Genomic DNA, 18,760 nt, shown 5'->3' with positions numbered 1-18,760 from the left:
GCTCTGCTCTCCTGGTCAGATGATAACCCCATTGAAGGCAGTGGCAGCCCTTAGACACAGCAAACCACTGGTTTCCTTAAACACACACAACAAGGAGCAAAAAGCTTTTGGCTTTGAGAGCAGCAGCTCCAATGTGAAGCCACAATGAGCAGAGCGATAGGGTTGTAGCCACAGACTTGTGTTTTCAAGACACTAAGAGCTCATATTCCTGTTTAAACACTTGGTGATGGTGAAAGAGAGAGCAGCTGGACATAAAGTCATTGAATATTGTTGTAGAAGGCACCAGAGAGACCTTATTGTGGCCTATCAGTACATTAAGGGTACTACAGGAAAGCTGGAGAGGGGCTTGGGACAAGGAACAGGCCAAGGGGAATGGCTTGAACCTGCCCGAGGGGAGACTGAGATGAGCTCTTAGGCAGAAGCTCTTCCCTGGGAGGGTGCTGAGGCGCTGGCACAGGGTGCCCAGAGAAGCTGTGGCTGCCCCATCCCTGGCAGTGCTCAAGGCCAGGTTGGACACAGGGGCTTGGAGCAAGCTGCTCCAGTGGAAGGGATCCCTGCCCGTGGCAGGGGTTGGAGCTGGAGGAGCTTTAAGGTCCCTTCCAACCCAACCTATTCCATGATTCGATGATTTCAGGGACAGAGAAAGGATTCCTGCAAGAATTAATGGTGTCCCATTCTTTTTGACTTGATGCCTCCTGCCAAGTTCTCCATGTGCTTTATCTTGCAGATGAGGGTAAATCTGAGGTTTCCTATTGTGAATGTGCAGCATGGGAAATTCCAGTTAGAAACAGAGGGAGAGAGAAAACCCCACTGTAAGAGCAGCCAAACACTGACATAGGGGCCAGGGAGGGTGTGAAACCTCTGCCCCTGCTTGTCCCCAAGGCTCAGGAGGACAACAGCAGTCATCTGGGTTAAATAATAACCAGGGAATTATCAGGAAGCTTTGGGAACAAAGCAGGATTCAGCTGATTGACCCTGGGTGCCTGTGAGTTGTGTGTTGTTAAGGAATCACCAAACCACATTGATCCTGGCTTAACTGAATCCAGCCATGGAGCTTCTCTCTCCAGCCTAGGTTATTATGTGTGTCTAGGATAGCCCTAAGGCTCAGCCATGGCTCCAGGTTTCACCATGGTCCTGGCAGAGGCTGCAGCTCCATGGGCTGAGGTAATGCACACAGTGGAGTATTTTGGGGTGGTTTGTGTATGAAATGTGTGTCCATCACCCATCAGCTCTCTGCGCAGGAAAGCAACAGGAGAGGCATCAGGGCAGGCAATGCCATTGCTCCAGGCTGCCATGGGCTTACACACAGGAGGTCTGAAGGCTGCTGAGCAACACCACAGCTCCTGTGCTGTGTTGTGGTCAGGCTGCCATGGAGATCATGGCTTCTATTGCTGCCAACGGGGGAATGGAAAGCAAAGGTGTGGACCAGGGGACAGGGGTTCCACGATTGTTTCTGCCCTTTGGTGTGGATTCATCACTATCACGTCTTAAAACGCTTTCAAAGCACCTTCATTCGTACCAGAGGTCACACAAGTGCCATATTTCACTTAAATTCTTTGCTGTCTGAAATAAAATGAGGTGAATGGTGCTGGAAATCATTGAATGAGGTTTGTGCATCAAAACCTAAAAATACTGCCTGCATGGCATCACACTTATTTGCTGTCATCTCTATTTCTCTTGTTAAAGGTGTTTTTGTCCTTTTCTTAAGGCCCTCAATGAATTTACCAACACTGTCTAGAAATGGAGTTTGATCCAGTGGAACGGTAGAATTCACTCTCTGTTTATTCTCATTTGCCAAGCAAAAGGGAGAGCAAAAAGGAAAAGAGCTTTAAGCTCATCAAGTTCAAGCATTCCCCAGCAGTGCCAAGGCCACCCCTAACCCATGGCACTGAGGGCCTTCTCTATAGGGTTTGTGAACACTTGCAGGGCCGGTGCCTGCAGCCCTGCCCTGGGCAGCCTGTTCCAATGCCTGAGCACCCTCTGGGGCAGGAATTGTTCCTCAGCTCCATCTAAACCTGCCCTGGGGCAGCTTGAGGCCGTTTCCTCTTGTCCCATCCCTTGTTCCTTGGGAGCAGAGCCCAGCCCCTCCTGGCTCCATCCTCCCGTCAGGCAGGCGTAGAGGGCAGTAAGGTCCCCCTTACCCTAAGATGAAGAGAAGTGCACGCTTGTAGTTGTCTACTTGTGTCTTCATTAGGTGAAATAAATGACTAATTAATCAATTAGGTGAAATTAACTACTAAATATATTTATCAAAGTTTAGAGTATGAAATTATTTGTATTCTCAATCACATCAAGCAGTGCATCACATAAGGCTGGGTGCAGAAGACCCCCAACATGTTATCCATACTTAACCAAAAGCTGAGCATCTACCCTCCACATCTCCATTCTATCTGGTCCTATACTGGGAGAATTCAAGATCATTTTATTTTCAAGAGTCTCCTCAAAGCCTCCTTCACCTCCTCATTCCTCAGGCTGTAGATCAAGGGGTTCAGCATGGGAGTCACCACGGTGTAGATCACCACAGTCCATTTATCTGCTGCTCTTGAGCTGTTTGAGCTGGGGAATAAATACATAAAAAAGCATGCCCCATAGAGGATGCTGACAGTGGTGAGGTGGGAGGTGCAGGTGGAGAAGGCTTTGCGCTTGCCCTCGGCTGAATTGATGCTCAGGATGGTGGCGATGATGGCCACGTAGGAGAGCAGGATAACCAGGCTGCTGGACACACCAAAGAGAGATGCTGCAGTGGTCAGGATGATGTGGCTGAGGGTGGTGTCAGAGGTGGAGAGGGAGATGAGAGGGGAAATGTCACAGAAGAAGAGGTCGATGGTGCTGGAGCTGCAGAAGGACAGGGTGGACATGCTGATGGTCTGTCCCACACCATTGGTCAGCCCCATGAGGTACGAGCCAGTCACCAGCTGGAAACAGCACTTTGGGGACATGACAAGGGGGTACAGCAGGGGATGGCAAATGGCCACGTAACGGTCATAGGCCATCGAAGCCAGCAGGAAGCATTCAGTTACCCCAAAAAGCTGAAAGAGGAAGACCTGAGCCACGCAGACAGCATAAGCAATGCTCTTCTTCTCTGACATCAAGTCAACCAACAACTTGGGGTTGACGATGGTGGAAATCCAGAGGTCTACAAAGGCCAGGTTGCTCAGGAAATAATACATGGGGGAGTGGAGGTGGGGGCTGGCCCTGGTTAAGATGATGATGCCCAGGTTGCCCATGATGGTGACAAGGTAGGTGAGCAGGAAGAGCAGGAACAAGTTGAGCTGAGTCACCGGGTCCTCTGTGAACCCCGCCAGGCTGAACTGGGTCACTTGGGTGCAATTGCTTTGTGCCATGGGCTGGATGGTGCTTTGTGGGTGAGCTCCTGGCTGGAGGTTTCTTCTCCAAGAGGCAGGGATGTCCCAGGTGGAAAAGCCTCTGTGTGGTGGGAGCTGCTCAGAGACAGTCCTGCAGGATGGAAAGGGAGAGTTCAGGCACAGCTCAATGAGGAACAGGTTGGTGAAAGTCCTGTGCCAGCACAGGTAGAACAAAGGGGTGCTCAAGCAGTTAAACACCATGGCACAACGTGGTGCCTGCTCCTCTGGCTCACCTTGAGATGTTGAGCAATGACCTCTGTGGAAAGGTGAGGTTCCACTCACCTGAGTAACTTTACCTTAGTGCTGCACCTCATCGCCTGCTTTAGTGCTCAGCCTGGGGCTTGGAGACCATCCGGCTCAACCTGGAACACAGAGAAACGTGGTGCTTTCACAGTGATGAGTTAATCCCTCATCCTCTCGTGGGCATTTCCCAACCACCCGCTCCTTCCCTCTCTGCTTGGGTTTCTTCCTAACTGGAACGAATTCCTGACTTATGGAAAGTGCAGGTTGGACAGGGCAACCTGCTCTAGTGGAAGGTGTCCCTGGCCATCACAGGGGCTTGGAACTGGGTGAGATTTAAGGTCTCTTCCAACACAAGCCATACAATGCTCCTATGCAACCTTACACAGGGGTTAATATCTGTTTCCCCTCCCTCCTGACACACTCTGTCACATCTAAAACCTTTTCATGGTTCTTTAACCTGTTCCTTGAGTCTCCAATAGAAATGGGCAATCCCCAGAGCTCAGAAATCCCTACTTGCACACATGTTTTGGGGGAAAAAAGTCATCTTTTGGAGCTGCCTCATCTCAGCAATGGGGAGCACCCTGAATGTCCTGTACAGGGAAGCTTCTGGTGCTCACCCAGGAAACATCTGTGCTCAGAGGTGAGGAAGCCTCCTGAGGGTGCTCTCCACCAGGGTGATCTCCAAACCTGCCTTCTCAGCAGCAGCATGGGGAGCACACAGCACAAGCAGCTCCCTGGGAAGCCCAGAGCATCATCAAGAAGCCCAGGACCCTGAAGTAGGGCAGGACATGAAGACAGGAGCTGCTGCTTGTTGGCAAGAGAGAAGCACAGGAGAAAGATGGGCTGGAAGATGCTGCCCCTCACTTACATCTCAGCTCTGTCTCTGCTGCCCTCCTGATGCTCTCGGAGATGGATGTGAAGATGAACGTGCCTGGAGCCGTGCAGGGAGCCTGGGAATGAACCAGCATCAGCAAACCCCCTTCCTATTTCAAGTGATGTGGGGATGTGGGACTGTGAATCTCTTTGGGCCCCAGGAGGTGACAAAGCCCAAAGCAGGTCATTATCTCTTCTCTGGGTTCATTAGTTTGGAGGAGAAGAAATACCCAGAGGAGATGACCTCAGCTTGAGCAAGCAACAGGGCTTTGGGCTCCCTTAGAGCAAACTACAGAACAAGCCCACCTTTGACATCCACTTTTGGAGCATTTCTGAGGCAGTTACAGCTTCACAAGGGCCATGGTTGACATTATCATGGCAGGGAGGTGAGGGGAGCCTCGCCAATGGGAGTTGGTACCAGTGTCCATCAGCAGTGTCAGGCATCATGTGCAACGAAACGGCTTTAAACCCATCTTCAATTCCTTGTACTCCAACCATACCTCACAAGTTTGACTTGCAGAGAGCTAAGAGAAGATCGTGGTGACCTTACTAATAGCAAGGTAAATGCTGTCCTCTACTTCTTGTCCAAGCAAACCTCAATGCTCACATCACCCAAGGCACTCAGGTTGGTCAGGTGTGACTTTTCCTTGGTACCTCTGTGCTGGCTGCTCATGGTCACCCTCCTGTCCTTCCTCTGCCTGGAGAGGGCTTCCTGGGGAATTTGGTTATTAATATCAGTGGGGCCTGAGGCAGCCCCAGTCCTTGTGCTCTCCTCAATGATGACGTTCACCTTCTTCCACGCATTGGGCTGGAAGCACAAGAGACAAAGGAGAGCCTGAGGGAGCAGCGCCAGAAAGTGGAAGGAAGGAGATGGGGAAGAACAGTGAGGAGTGTGGTAAAGGACTGAAAATGGCAGCAAGAGGGGAAAAAGGCCCTTCTGAAGGGTGATTAAGGGTTGCCCCTGTCACTGGTGCCTCTGATGGATGCTCCCAAACCCATCACAGAATCCCAGCCTGGTTTGTGTTGGAAGGGACCTTAAAGCTCATCCAGCTCCAACCCCAACCCCTTCCACTGGAGCAGCTTGCTCCAAGCCCCTGTGTCCAACCTGCCCTTGAGCACTGCCAGGGATGGGGCAGCCACAGCTTCTCTGGGCACCCTGTGCCAGCGCCTCAGCACCCTCACAGGGAAGAGCTTCTGCCTCAGAGCTCATCTCAGTCTCCCCTCGGGCAGGTTCAAGCCATTCCCCTTGGCCTGTCCCTCCATCCCTTGTCCCAAGCCCCTCTCCAGGTTCCCTGCAGCCCCTTCAGGCACTGGAGCTGCTCTCAGGTCTCCCCTTCAGGAGCCTTCTCTTCCCCAGGCTGCCCCAGCCCAGCTCTCTCAGCCTCCTCCAGAGCAGAGCTGCTCCAGCCCTCGCAGCTTCTCACCAAAGCTCTGCCTCATCCCACATTCACAGCTCACTTACACACAATGATGTGCCCAGCTTTCCAGCACAATTTATGTCTAAAAAGCCAAGAGCAACATTTTCTGGCAGATATCTAAGGTAGGGAAAGCATCATCAGCTTGAAGCACCAGGGAGTCTGCCTGGTTGTGTCTGGGTTATTGGTTTTAATCATTCTCATTCCATTCACTAAACCTCAGTCACTCAGGAGTGATTCAAAAACACAGTCTGTGCTCGAATGTGCCATGACACCAAACCCCTCCAGTGAATTTTAACGAAAAGGGATGCAGAAACCAAAACCTACCCAAAAAATAAAATACCATTGGGTCTGTGTGGTTTCTTTCCCTAAATAGATCCATTTGGGGTCCATAACCCCCAAGAAGTTGTCCTGAGAATCAGAAAAGGCACCCAGACAAATGCATAAGAAAATGCTCATCAGCTGCACTTGAAGCTTCATTTCATTCCACTCCAATCTGTATCATTTCAACACTGACTTGATGAGCACTCAGTTGCCTAAAAGGGGATGAAATGAATCATTCCGTGGCTTTAGCATGTGATGCACAGGCTGGTGCCAGTCATTGTGGTCAGTCCAATGGATTGGGATGGGATTTCTCCTGCAGGACTCCAGGAAGAAATGTCAAAATCCAATCAGAAAGAACATTTGGGGTTGCTCTGCTTGGGTTTTTCTTTGACAGATCATTTATAACTAACTCGGTGCTTATATTGAGCATACCAGCTAAATCTGAGCATGGTTTAGCTGAATGTTGTCGTCTACAGGCTTGGTTCTTCATCTGACCCTTCTCACCCTATTGTTGCCAGGTCCTCTAAGAAGCAATTCACCTCCTCCGAAACAACCACCCTAAATAGCTGAACTGAGTACTACCCAGAAATTCCCACTTCTCACTGTGGACTGCAGAGCTCAAGTTATTCCCTGCACCAGGACAAAGGGGTGTCATAGAATCATGGAATGGTTTGGGTTGGAAAAGACCTGAAAGCCCAACCCCCTGCCATGGGCAGGGATGCCTCACACTACACCAAGTCACCCAAGACTCTGTCCAGCCTGGTGCCTGTTGACTTCACCTTGATAATCCCAATGCTGAGAGCCCAGATCCACATCTGCAGGCGCACAGAGCTGAAGGATGTTCTGGGGAAGACTCCAAGGATGAGTTCTTGTTTCCTCCTACATTCAGGCTGGTAAAAAGGTATAATCAGCTCAATGTAAAGAACATGGATGTTCTTGAGATTGCACCTTTGTTCTGCAGCTGCAGTGATGGAAACAGTGAGCACGTAACATGGAGAGCTATGAAAGCTCTGAAATGGTCTTTCTTGGTGCAGGGAGTAACTGAGGCCATCTCTGGGGGATGCACGGCTGTGCAGCAACACTTCACTGGGGGCAAAGGACACACTGAGTATCTGCTTCAGCGCCCTGGTACCTAAGGAGATACAGAATGAAGCAATGGATAAATATCCCCAACCACACACCACAGGCAATGCCGGGACAGGAGAGGCCGTACCTGCTTGCTTTGCCCTGGGAGATGAGCTGCTGTGGGGCTGTCACACAGAGATCTTCAGCGTGCTTTTGTCCTTGTGGTCTCTAAACTTGTGATTCTACATTGGACCCTCATGGTGGTGATATGCTCTAGCCGAAGGCTCCATGGGACACATGGGATCTTGCTGGATAAGACCGTGAGCGAGTATTCTCAGGTAAAAAGGGTCAACAAGGGGTACAGAATCATATTAGCCAAGAAGGTAAATCTTCCAGGGGATTCATCTCTCTTTTCTTTGTCTCCTCATCTCTCTGCCCACCCCTTGTGGTACCTGATGACAAACATCAGAATCAACATATGAGGCCAGATAAGAAAACCATCAAGCCCATTGAGGAGCATCCAGCACGAGAGGCAATTGAGAGAGGGTCCTTCAAGCCTGGAGCATAGATGAAGTTGCAAAGAAGCAGCAAGCCACAGCTCATTTTCTGGTCTTCCTATGGAAGAGTCTATCACTTCCATTGGCTACGGAAGAGCTGAAGTCATTCATTTTTAGGCTGGCAATGTTGGGTGAGATGAATTCCAGCTTCTGGGCCTGCACTCAGCTGTGCAAACACACACTAGCGCTGAATAACTGCTGCTTTCAATAATGTGCCTAAAACCAGAGGTCCTAATATACATACATACACTTGTAATTAAGGCTTTTAGGTGCACCTCCAACCCTTCAGTGCTTGCTCATGCAAAAGAGAAAACTCAATGAGACAATGCTTTTAGTGGTAGGACTGATGACAATGAATCTAATCAAACTGTGTTGGGCTGTAGCACATGGTGACCCTACATGCATTTGTCTTCAGCCTCTACCTCCAGTTCCGCCACATGAAATTCAAATTAAAGAGTCTTAATATATGAGCAATTTCATGTGACACTGAGATTGAGATTTCCCATTCACAGAAGTTCGGGAATGCAAGGAAGGGTTCAAGGCCAACTTGGATGAGACTTGGAGCAATCTGCTCTAGTAGGTGCCCCTCTCGTGGACAGGGGGTTGGAACCGGATGAGCTTTAAGGTTGCTTCCAAACCATTCCGTCATTCTCCGTAGAAGAGCACAACCAAAATCAGCACAACAGGTCTTCTCAATACAAAATTTACTCTGCTTTTCTCTTTTGTGTGTGCAGCTGTGTTTTGGGACAGAGAGCAATGCCAGCACCATGGAAGCCCTTCGCTTAACCCAGGATCAAGACCCCACACTGCAGCTATGAAATACCCACTGGGATCCATGTCTCCAGATCCATGGAAGAGGAACCACAGTTCAATCACCAGCTTCATCCTCCTGGGGCTCACCACTGACCCAAAGCTGCAGCTTCTCTTGTTCATGGTGCTCACCTTAGCCTCCATCACCACCCTCATGAGCAACATCACCCTCATAGTGGTGATATGCCGCAGCTCACGCCTCCATACCCCAATGGACTTTTTCACTGGCAATTTGTCCTTCCTGGACCTCTGGTATTCCTCTGTCTACACCCCCAAGATCCTTCTGAACCACGTCTCTGAGGACAAGAGCACCCCATTTGCTGGGTGTGCTGCTCAATTCTTTGTCTCCGGTGGCTTGGCCTGCACCGAGAGCTACCTGCTGGCAGCCATGGCCTATGACAGGTACGTGGCCATCTCCAACCCACTGCTCCATGCTGCTGCCATGACCAAGAAGCTCTGCATAGGGCTGGTGGTCACCTCCTACCTCAGCGGCTTTGCCAACTCTACCCTCATTGCCAGCTACACGTTCACCCTCAGCTTTTGCGACTCCAACGTCATCGATGGCTTCCTCTGCGACCTGCTCCACTGGTGAAGCTCTCCTGGGATGTGACAGAGTTCCCAGTCCCTCCTCTACTTCATACTTCATCCTGACCTTCAACATCATCCTCAAGTCCTACGTCTCCATCCCCGTTGTTATCCTGAGGATGTGCTCAGCCGAGGGGCAGGGCAAAGCCTTCTCCACCTCTGCCACTCACCTCACCACCATCACCCTTTACTGTGCCTCCATCCTCTTCATTTACACTCAGCCCAGCTCCTCCTATGTGCTGGAGAGGGACAAGGTGGTCTCTGTGCTTTACACAGTGGTGACTCCCATGCTGAACCCCTTCGTCTACAGCGTGAGGAGCCAGGAGGTGAAGGAGGCACTGAAGACTCTGCTGAAGAGACAGACAGCTTCCTAACAGGAGGAACCCAGGGGTTATGTCCCTAAGGATGCACACAGCAAGAAGTGCACAGACCTTGTCTTGCTTGCGTCTTACTTTGTCACTTTTCACAGTCCATGCAGGACCATAAGCTCTCCTGACCCTGAAGTGCTTCATGGTGGACATGAGGTGTCACTGTGCAGACAGACCTCCTCTCATTCCCACCTCCCCCCATATACAACTGATATTTGCTATAAAATGAGATTATAGCAGTAGCTGAGTTGGTTGCACATCACCTTCACACTGTGCTTCATCTGAATTAAACATTCATTACTTATGCTCAAATCAGTAGCTCAGCTAAAGCTCCATGTGTCAGAGAATCATAGACTGCTTTGGGTTCGAAAGTACCTTAAGATCACCCAGTCCCAACCCCTTCCACTGGAGCAGCTTGCTCCAAGCCCCTGTGTCCAACCTGGCCTTGAGCACTGCCAGGGGTGGAGCATTTACCACGTACTTGGGGAACCAGAAGTCATGAATTATCGTGTGCCTGTTCCTGAGCTGTCCCAGTTGTATCTTCATGATGCTGTATTGAACCACACAGACACAATTCCACAGTCCTAGACTATTATCCCAATGAAACATACACATGAGCATGGGTAGAGCAGATCAGATTGCATGAACCAATGTCAACAAGCACACAGGCATCTGGGTTTGAGTTCAGTTGCCTGAACATTGACTATTAACACCCTGGAGATGCCCCTGGGGCTCCCTCTGAGCTTTCAGATGTGGCTCCAGAACGACCCAACCCTTCTGAAGGCTGCATGATGTACATGCCAAGTGCAAGCCAGTGACCTGGGCCCTTCAGGACAGAGGAAATAGCACCACATTTCTATATGAGGGCAACCGAACCAGACCTGGGGCATTTCACTGCATCTGTCTCCTTCCCTGCAACTTAAGTGGTAGTTTTCACCACCACTTACAGGAAAACATGCAAAAAAAAGGTGGTTTCTTAGTTCTTACATTATCTTCATTTTTTTCCCTTTATAAAGTTTTAGTCCAACTGAAAGGAAAAGTAAAATATTTTAAGGGAGGAGGGATTAGGAGATCTGAAGGAGTTTCATCTTCAAATTTAGATACTTAAAAGTTGAGTCATTCAATCAGAGTTTTGTGTCTCCATCTGTGCTCAGTGAAGGTGTGTTTCTGTATCTCTAGTATTTGTTCAGATAAAGAGAGCAGCTTCAAGAGTTCAAGTTTGAAGACACTCACACACACACACGCACACACACACAGAGCATTCTCCCCTCCCTGTGTTTCCATCCCCATCAGAGGCTGGGGTCAGGCTGCATGAACTGGGCTCCTTTTAGACTCATTGAATCAACCAGGTTGGAAAAGCCCTTCAAGCTCATCCAGTCCAACCACTGCCCAGCCCTGTTAAGGCCATCCCTAACCCATGGCACTGAGGGACACATCTACACAGTGTGGGAACACTTGTAGGGCCAGTGCCTGCAGCCCTGCCCTGGGCAGCCTGTTCCAATGCCTGAGCACCCTCTGGGGCAGGAATTGTTCCTCAGCTCCATCTAAACCTGCCCTGGGGCAGCTTGAGGCCGTTTCCTCTTGTCCTGTCTCTTGGATTAAAACAAACTGCAAACAGGTTTGAGGGGGGCAGCTGATCCAGTTTGACCTCCAGGAGGCCTTCACATCCTGACTGGAATTAGATTAATGCAGACAAAGCTATTCTGGGATGCACATACCATGGAGAGAGGGTGCACGGTACAAGTGCTTCTGATGTTCGGACCTGCTCTGGACCACATCCACCCTCACCAGCTGCCCTAGGATGGGATAAAACATCCTCTTATTTCTATCCATTCTAGAAGGGACCTGACTGTCTCATAACTAGACAATGAATTTTAGATGTTGAGTCAGGTGACCCCATTCCCATGCTTATTCTCCAATCCCAAATCCATAATGGTAGGAAAACCACATTTATGAAAGCCAGTCAGGCGTGGAGGATGGATGTAGGGGACTTCAACTTGCCTCACAGCTTAAAAGACACAAATAAATCCATCCAAAGGCAACTAATAACAAGAAATTCAATGTATGAAGTGTCCTTGAGGAGGTTGAAAAGTGAAGAGAAATACAATGAGCTTCCCCAGCTCCCTTTATTAGGGGTCAAAAGCAGGAAGGGACAAAGCACCCCATTAGCAAGAACCACATGATCTGCACATGTCATGAAGACGGGGATGTGTCTTTAAAGAGAGAGTAGGACCAAGCATGCATGGGCACAGAAAGCCCTCCAGCAGGCCCGAGATCCAGGCTTTCACAATACAAGCAGTCACAGCTATTTCCATCACAAGTGATGCTGCTCACTTTGCCAAAGCAAGAAGTGGTCCTTGGGGACCAAGCACCCTTCCAGGAGTCACCAGCTTTAACAAGACCTTCTGGGGTTTACCAAGGAAGTTTCCTCATCACCACAAAAGCTTCTCAGAAGACTTGGATGTGACTTCCCTCACTCTTCATAACAAGCCATCAGAGATTAATTAGCTGGGGATAACAAGAAAGAAACTTTCTTCTTTGTTAACAGCAAAGTTCACTTCTACAGCTGCCTTGTTGACAGAGATGGCTCATGCCCAAAGCTAAGGAGTTGGAGGGTCAGTGTGTTGGCATGTTTTGGCATTAAGGACAATTTCATGGGCCTGGATCATGGAAACCCAGCCTGGTTTGTGTTGGAAGGGACCTTAAAGCTCCTCCAGCTCCAACCCCTGCATCCAAAAAAAGCCATTCCCCTTGTCCTGACCCTACAGGCCCTTCTCCAAAGCCGCTCTCCAGCTTTCTTTCAGCCCCTTCAGGCCCAGCCAGGTTTATGGAGAATAGCTTCTATCTCATTGCTCTGAAAAGAGCAAACCAACACTCATATTTCCTAGAGGAATAATTTCCTATCCATCGATGCAGAATAGACACCCCTCATCAGGAAGTTAATATCTGCTATTACCAACCTTCATAAGAGAAAACGCACAGCCAGGACACTGCCTACATTCATTTTGTATTCCTATTCTGTCCAGGAAATGTTTTATGGATGCTGAGCACTGAGGCCTTGATGCATTGGAAATTACTGATCAATAGAACTGATAGCAGACAGATTAAATAGGGATTGCAGCAACCTGCTCTAGTGGAAGGTGTCCCTGTCTGCGGCAGGGAGCTGGAATTTCAGGAGCTTTAAGCTCCCTTCCAACCCAACCCAAACCATTCCAGGGTTGTATGAAAAGCTGCTTTCACCTCCTCACTTTTGAGTGGGGTTTCTCAAGGACCCCAACACATCAGCACAATGAGCTGATGCTTCCCATTAGGCTTAAACTGACTCTTAAGGCCACGGCCTCTGTCTGCTCTGAACACAACCCACATTGTAGCTGTGTCTGCCCAGCACCCTTCACTGCAAGGGCAGAGAACCATCCACTTTTTCCAGAAGAAACCCCTGATATGGATGTTTAAAATAGATCCAAGCTGAATCAAAGCCCCCACATGCATCCTTGTCTCCATAAGAGGAACCTTCTGTGACTAATTCAGATGTGGAAACCTACCATTACATACTATCACTCCTTTGACCTTTGACTCAACCCTCAAACCCTGGAATGAGAAATCATGAGTAAGCTGCAGCTGGGATGGAAAATAAGCTTGGCCTGGATGGACAAAGATAAGGAAATGAAGAAGAGATAGGGTAGTTCTGGACAACACTGAGAGTCTTTGAGCCATGAAACAAGTTGGGCACGTCGGCATACAACATATGGCCAGAAGCGTGGAGCATCTGTGTCATCAGCTCCAGATGGCATCCAAGGAAAAGCCAACACTGCCCAGACAGTGCCTTGAAAGGCTGTTCCTGCACCAAGTTGGGTGACTGCTTATCACAGGGGATGATATTTCACCTTGCTCCTAGGTCAGCATGGTGGCAGCTTCCCATGGAGCAGGCCCATCCAGAAGAGCAAAATGCCCAGCTACATCCTACGGAAGAAAAAAAGCACATTTCCTATGAGGAAAGAAGTAGATGGGCACATGAAGCTGAGAGCTGGTCTGCATAAGGTTCCCCACCACCATGCTGATGGAGATGAGTAAAACAGGCACAAAGAGCAGCTTCCACACACTGGGGAAGCCCAAGAGGACAAACGTGGTCACACTCAAGTGCTTTCCTCCAGCCACTCTCTGGGCAGCAGGAGACAAAGAAACATGGGAAGAGGTTGAATCACTTCTCCCAGCTCATAGGGGCACACAGTGCATGAGGTTAATGCAGGATTTGGGGTTTCCTTTAGGACTGCACCCAATTCCTGGGAGATAAAACCATGATGGTTGAAGGTCCTAAATAATATATTAAAAATAATACCTTGATAAAATAATAGGCAATAGTTCCTATATGGAAAAAAAATAATCTTAACGCTTAAATCCTAAAGCTCTGGCTGGCCTGTTATGGAAAGAATTGGTCCTGCAAAACATAAGCATCTTCTCATGAGCAACCAAATTCTTTTTAACAAGGAGGCTTGTTTGGGATGATTTCTTTCCTGTTTGGGAGGGTTCTTATTTAAGGACAAGTAAATACAGCAATATCATGCCTTAATCTGCCACATGGATTAGTGTTGCATTAAATAGATAAGAAATCAAATTGGTTTTCTGACTCTGTAGTGGTGTTTGAGTTGATTAAGGTGAGACCAGAATCCCTGAATGCAATTCCATGTACTTGTAGCTTCAAGGGAAAAACCAGCCGCTTCTCATCTGAATTGTTCTTGCATATATTTCTTCCTCTGTTCTTGCTTATATTTAAAGAACATGTGTGTATATATGAGTGTACACGAGACGACCTTAAAATACGCATATTGCCTGTTGAGAAATGAGCATTCCTCCCCCTTCCCCTACCACTTCCTTCTTTCCATCAGCCCCTTTTCAAGCAAGATGACCATCTCTTCAGCACAATTCATCTTCTCCCTCCACCCTTCCCAAAGCAGCTTTTACTTCCCCATTCCCCAGCCTGGGCTCAGATGTTCATTGCACAAAGTCCCTTGACTCACCCCCAGTGCTCTTCTCATGTTGCTGGTGGGTGCCTTTGCTGCAAGGACACATTGATGGCTCATTTCAACTCAGTGGACACCACAACCACCTTGTCCCTCTCTGATAAACTGCCCCCCCAAGTCTGTCTTGGTTCTTAGAGCACCTCTTCCACATGGGCAGGACTCAGCATTTTCCCTTTTTGAAGTCTCTCTGATTCCACCTGCCCATTTTGGACCCAAATTTTGCATTGGAAATGCTATTTCACATTATATGCCTCGAGATGGCTCTTTGGCACTTGCAAAAGGAGGAAATGAAACCAAGAGTGGGACTTGTTCCTTGGAGAGAGAAGCAGCTGACAGCAGACAGGGCTTTGCTAAAGCTTTAACACCTACGGGTTTGTCTCTCCTTGCTCAACCCAACCTTCCCTTTCTCAAGATCTGGGATATGCAAATTGCTCTTTCTTGAGTTCAAACTATCATAAATCAGAATCACAGAACGGTTTGGCTTGAAGGGACCTTAAAGCTCCTCCAGCTCCAACCCCTGCCACGGGCAGGGACCCCTTCCACTGGAGCAGCTTGCTCCAAGCCCCTGTGTCCAACCTGGCCTTGAACACTGCCAGGGATGGGGCAGCCACAGCTTCTCTGGGCACCCTGTGCCAGCGCCTCAGCACCCTCCCAGGGAAGAGCTTCTGCCTAAGAGCTCATCTCAATCCACCCCATGTCTTTCCAAGCCATGAACAGTGATAAAGGCAGACACAGAAATGAACTCACCAGTGTTTGAAGAAAATATCCTTGCTTCTTCCACCACAACCTCAGAAGGTTGCTTCCCTTCATGGTAGAAATGGTGACTAAAAGAAACCATTCTCATCTCTCTCAATTCTCATTAAAAAAAAAAAAAAAAAAAAAAAGAAAAACCCACAAAAAAAACCCAAAATAAGAGAAATACCCTAGCCACCAAATTCAAAGGGAGTAAGACCAAACCAAGACAGCTCCATTTCCAGCTAACCTGGAGACAAGAAAACAGCACTCAATGTTCCTGGTTCTTCCCATACATGAATTTACACAACAGGGGCATCCCAACCTCAGTGCAGGATCTACTCATTTGAAGCCCTAATCTTCAAAACCTTTTCAACCAAAGGGTAAACCCATAATTCGCTTGCTTCTGGGCCTTTATTAACCTATCAGAATATTTGTTTCACCCAGCTCGAGCTACAGCTAATACTAAGAGCCAAAAATGAGTGCATCTCCTTACCTATTTATGAGCCAAGGTCCCATTACAGCTGATGAGACTCAGGCCAATGCAATCAGCAGAGCTCATTCAGATCTCTTCACCTGGAGCAATGGAGGTGTCTGCCTTGCAGTGAGGGGCATGAACCCCACCAAATCTCCCTCAACACTAAAGGGAGCTGATGGACCCAGTAAACACATAGAGGTGACATGGTGCATTCCAATGTAAGGAAGTAAGTGCTTCCCTAAGGACATTTGAGGTGATTCCTAAATCCAGTCACTAAGTACCCAAAGAAGGGGAGGTAGCTCCTACCCAGCAATTGCTCAGCTGCCTTTAAACCAGATTTAACTACAATGAAAGCAGCTCCAGCTGAGAGTGGGGAGCTAAAGCCATTAGGAGCTCATCAGCAGGAATGCCAGAAGCCAGGCACCTCATTGCCTGCTCATCATGACCCAGCAGGAAGATGCATTGCAATGCTGGCTGCTGCTTCTGCTTCCTAGAACCTCACCTGGTGTTTGCTCTGCTCTCCTGGTCAGATGATAACCCCATTGAAGGCAGTGGCAGCCGTTAGACACAGCAAAACACTGGTTTCCTTAAACACACACAACAAGGAGCAAAAAGCTTTTGGTTTTGATGGCAGCAGCTCCAATGTGAAGCCACAATGAGCAGAGCGATAGGGTTGTAGCCACAGACTTGTGTTTTCAAGACACTAAGAGCTCATGTTCCTGTTTAAACACTTGGTGATGGTGAAGGAGAGAGCAGCTGGACATAAAGTCATTGAATATTGTTGTAGAAGGCACCAGAGAGATCTTATTGTGGCCTATCAGTACATTAAGGGTACTACAGGAAAGCTGGAGAGGGGCTTGGGACAAGGAACAGGCCAAGGGGAATGGCTTGAACCTGCCTGAGGGGAGACTGAGCTGAGCTCTTAGGCAGAAGCTCTTCCCTGGGAGGGTGCTGAGGCGCTGGCACAGGGTGCCCAGAGAAGCTGTGGCTGCCCCATCCCTGGCAGTGCTCAAGGCCAGGTTGGACACGGGGGCTTGGAGCAAGCTGCTCCAGTGGAAAGGGTCCCTGCCCGTGGCAGGGGTTGGAACTGGATGGGCTCTAAGCTCCTTTCCAACCCAACCTATTCCATGATTCGATGATTTCAGGGACAGAGAAAGGATTCCTGCAAGAATTAATGGTGTTCCATTCTTTTTGACTTGATGCCTCCTGCAAGTTCTCCATGTGCTTTATCTTGCAGATGAGGGTAAATCTGAGATTTCCTATTGTGAATGTGCAGCATGGGAAATTCCAGTTAGAAACAGAGGGAGAGAGAAAACCCCACTGTAAAAGCAGCCAAACGCTGACATAGGGGCCAGGGAGGGTGTGAAACCTCTGCCCCTGCTTGTCCCCAAGGCTCAGGAGGACAACAGCAGTCATCTGGGTTAAATAATAACCAGGGAGTTATCAGGAAGCTTTGGGAACAAAGCAGGATTCAGCTGATTGACCCTGGGTGCCTGTGAGTTGTGTGTTGTTAAGGAATCACCAAACCACATTGATCCTGGCTTAACTGAATCCAGCCATGGAGCTTCTCCCTCCAGCCTAGGTTATTATGTGTGTCTAGGATAGCCCTAAAGCTCAGCGATGGCTCCAGGTTTCACCATGGTCCTGGCAGAGGCTGCAGCTCTATGGGCTGAGGTAATGCACACAGTGGAGTATTTTGGGGTGGTTTGTGTATGAAACGTGTGTCCATCACCCATCAGCTCTCTGCGCAGGAAAGCAACAAGAGAGACATCAGGGCAGGCAATGCCATTGCTCCAGGCTGCCATGGGCTTACACACAGGAGGTCTGAAGGCTGCTGAGCAACACCACAGCTCCTGTGCTCTGTTGTGGTCAGGCTGCCATGGAGATCATGGCTTCTATTGCTGCCAACAGGGGAATGGAAAGCAAAGGTGTGGACCAGGGGACAGGTGTTCCACGATTGTTTCTGCCCTTTGGTGTGGATTCATCACTATCACGTCTTAAAACGCTTTCAAAGCACCTTCATTCGTACCAGAGGTCACACAAGTGCCATAGTTCACTTAAATTCTTTGCTGTCTGAAATAAAATGAGGTGAATGGTGCTGGAAATCATTGAATGAGGTTTGTACATCAAAACCTAAAAATACTGCCTGCATGGCATCACACTTATTTGCTCTCATCTCTATTCCTCTTGCCAAAGGTGTTTTTGTCCTTTTCTTAAGGCCCTCAATGACTTTAACAGCACTGTCTAGAAATGGAGTTTGATCCAGTGGAACGGTAGAATTCATTCTCTGTTTATTCTCATTTGCCAAGCAAAAGGGAGAGCAAAAAGGAAAAGAGCTTTAAGCTCATCAAGTTCAAGCGTTCCCCAGCAGTGCCAAGGCCACCCCTAACCCATGGCACTGAGGGCCTTCTCTATAGGGTTTGTGAACACTTGCAGGGCCGGTGCCTGCAGCCCTGCCCTGGGCAGCCTGTTCCAATGCCTGAGCACCCTCTGGGGCAGGAATTGTTCCTCAGCTCCATCTAAACCTGCCCTGGGGCAGCTTGAGGCCGTTTCCTCTTGTCCCATCCCTTGTTCCTTGGGAGCAGAGCCCAGCCCCTCCTGGCTCCATCCTCCCGTCAGGCAGGCGTAGAGGGCAGTAAGGTCCCCCTTACCCTAAGATGAAGAGAAGTGCACGCTTGTAGTTATCTACTTGTGTCTTCATTAGGTGAAATAAATGACTAATTAATCAATTAGGTGAAATTAACTACTAAATATATTTATCAAAGTTTAGAGTATGAAATAATTTGTATTCTCAATCACATCAACCTGTGCATCACATAAGGCTGGGTGCAGATGACCCCCAACATGTTATCCATACTTAACCAAAAGCTGAGCATCTACCCTCCACATCTCCATTCTATCTGGTCCTATACTGGGAGAATTCAAGA

At 48.8% G+C, this 18,760-nt stretch overlaps 1 protein-coding gene and 1 pseudogene across 1 annotated transcript; one reads left to right on the top strand and one right to left on the bottom strand.

The window, feature by feature from the left end:
* Positions 1 to 2,417: 2,417 nt before the first annotated feature.
* On the bottom strand, positions 2,418 to 3,344 carry LOC133282921 (olfactory receptor 5G3-like). The gene has a single exon (XM_061479283.1). The coding sequence runs from the start codon at positions 3,342 to 3,344 to the stop codon at positions 2,418 to 2,420; it is 927 nt and encodes a 308-aa protein (XP_061335267.1).
* A 5,333-nt stretch (positions 3,345 to 8,677) lies between these two features.
* LOC133282895 (olfactory receptor 9G19-like) lies at positions 8,678 to 9,611 on the top strand (annotated as a pseudogene).
* Positions 9,612 to 18,760: the final 9,149 nt, after the last annotated feature.

The sequence above is a fragment of the Pezoporus flaviventris genome, unplaced genomic scaffold (genome assembly GCF_033815535.1).
Source record: "Pezoporus flaviventris isolate CSIRO_AGI_PZ_B2104156 unplaced genomic scaffold, CSIRO_AGI_Pfla_v1 ptg000145l, whole genome shotgun sequence".
NCBI lineage: Eukaryota > Metazoa > Chordata > Aves > Psittaciformes > Psittacidae > Pezoporus > Pezoporus flaviventris.
The sequence above is the reverse complement of the archived record's forward strand: the minus strand, read 5'-3'. Positions and strand labels throughout refer to the sequence as shown.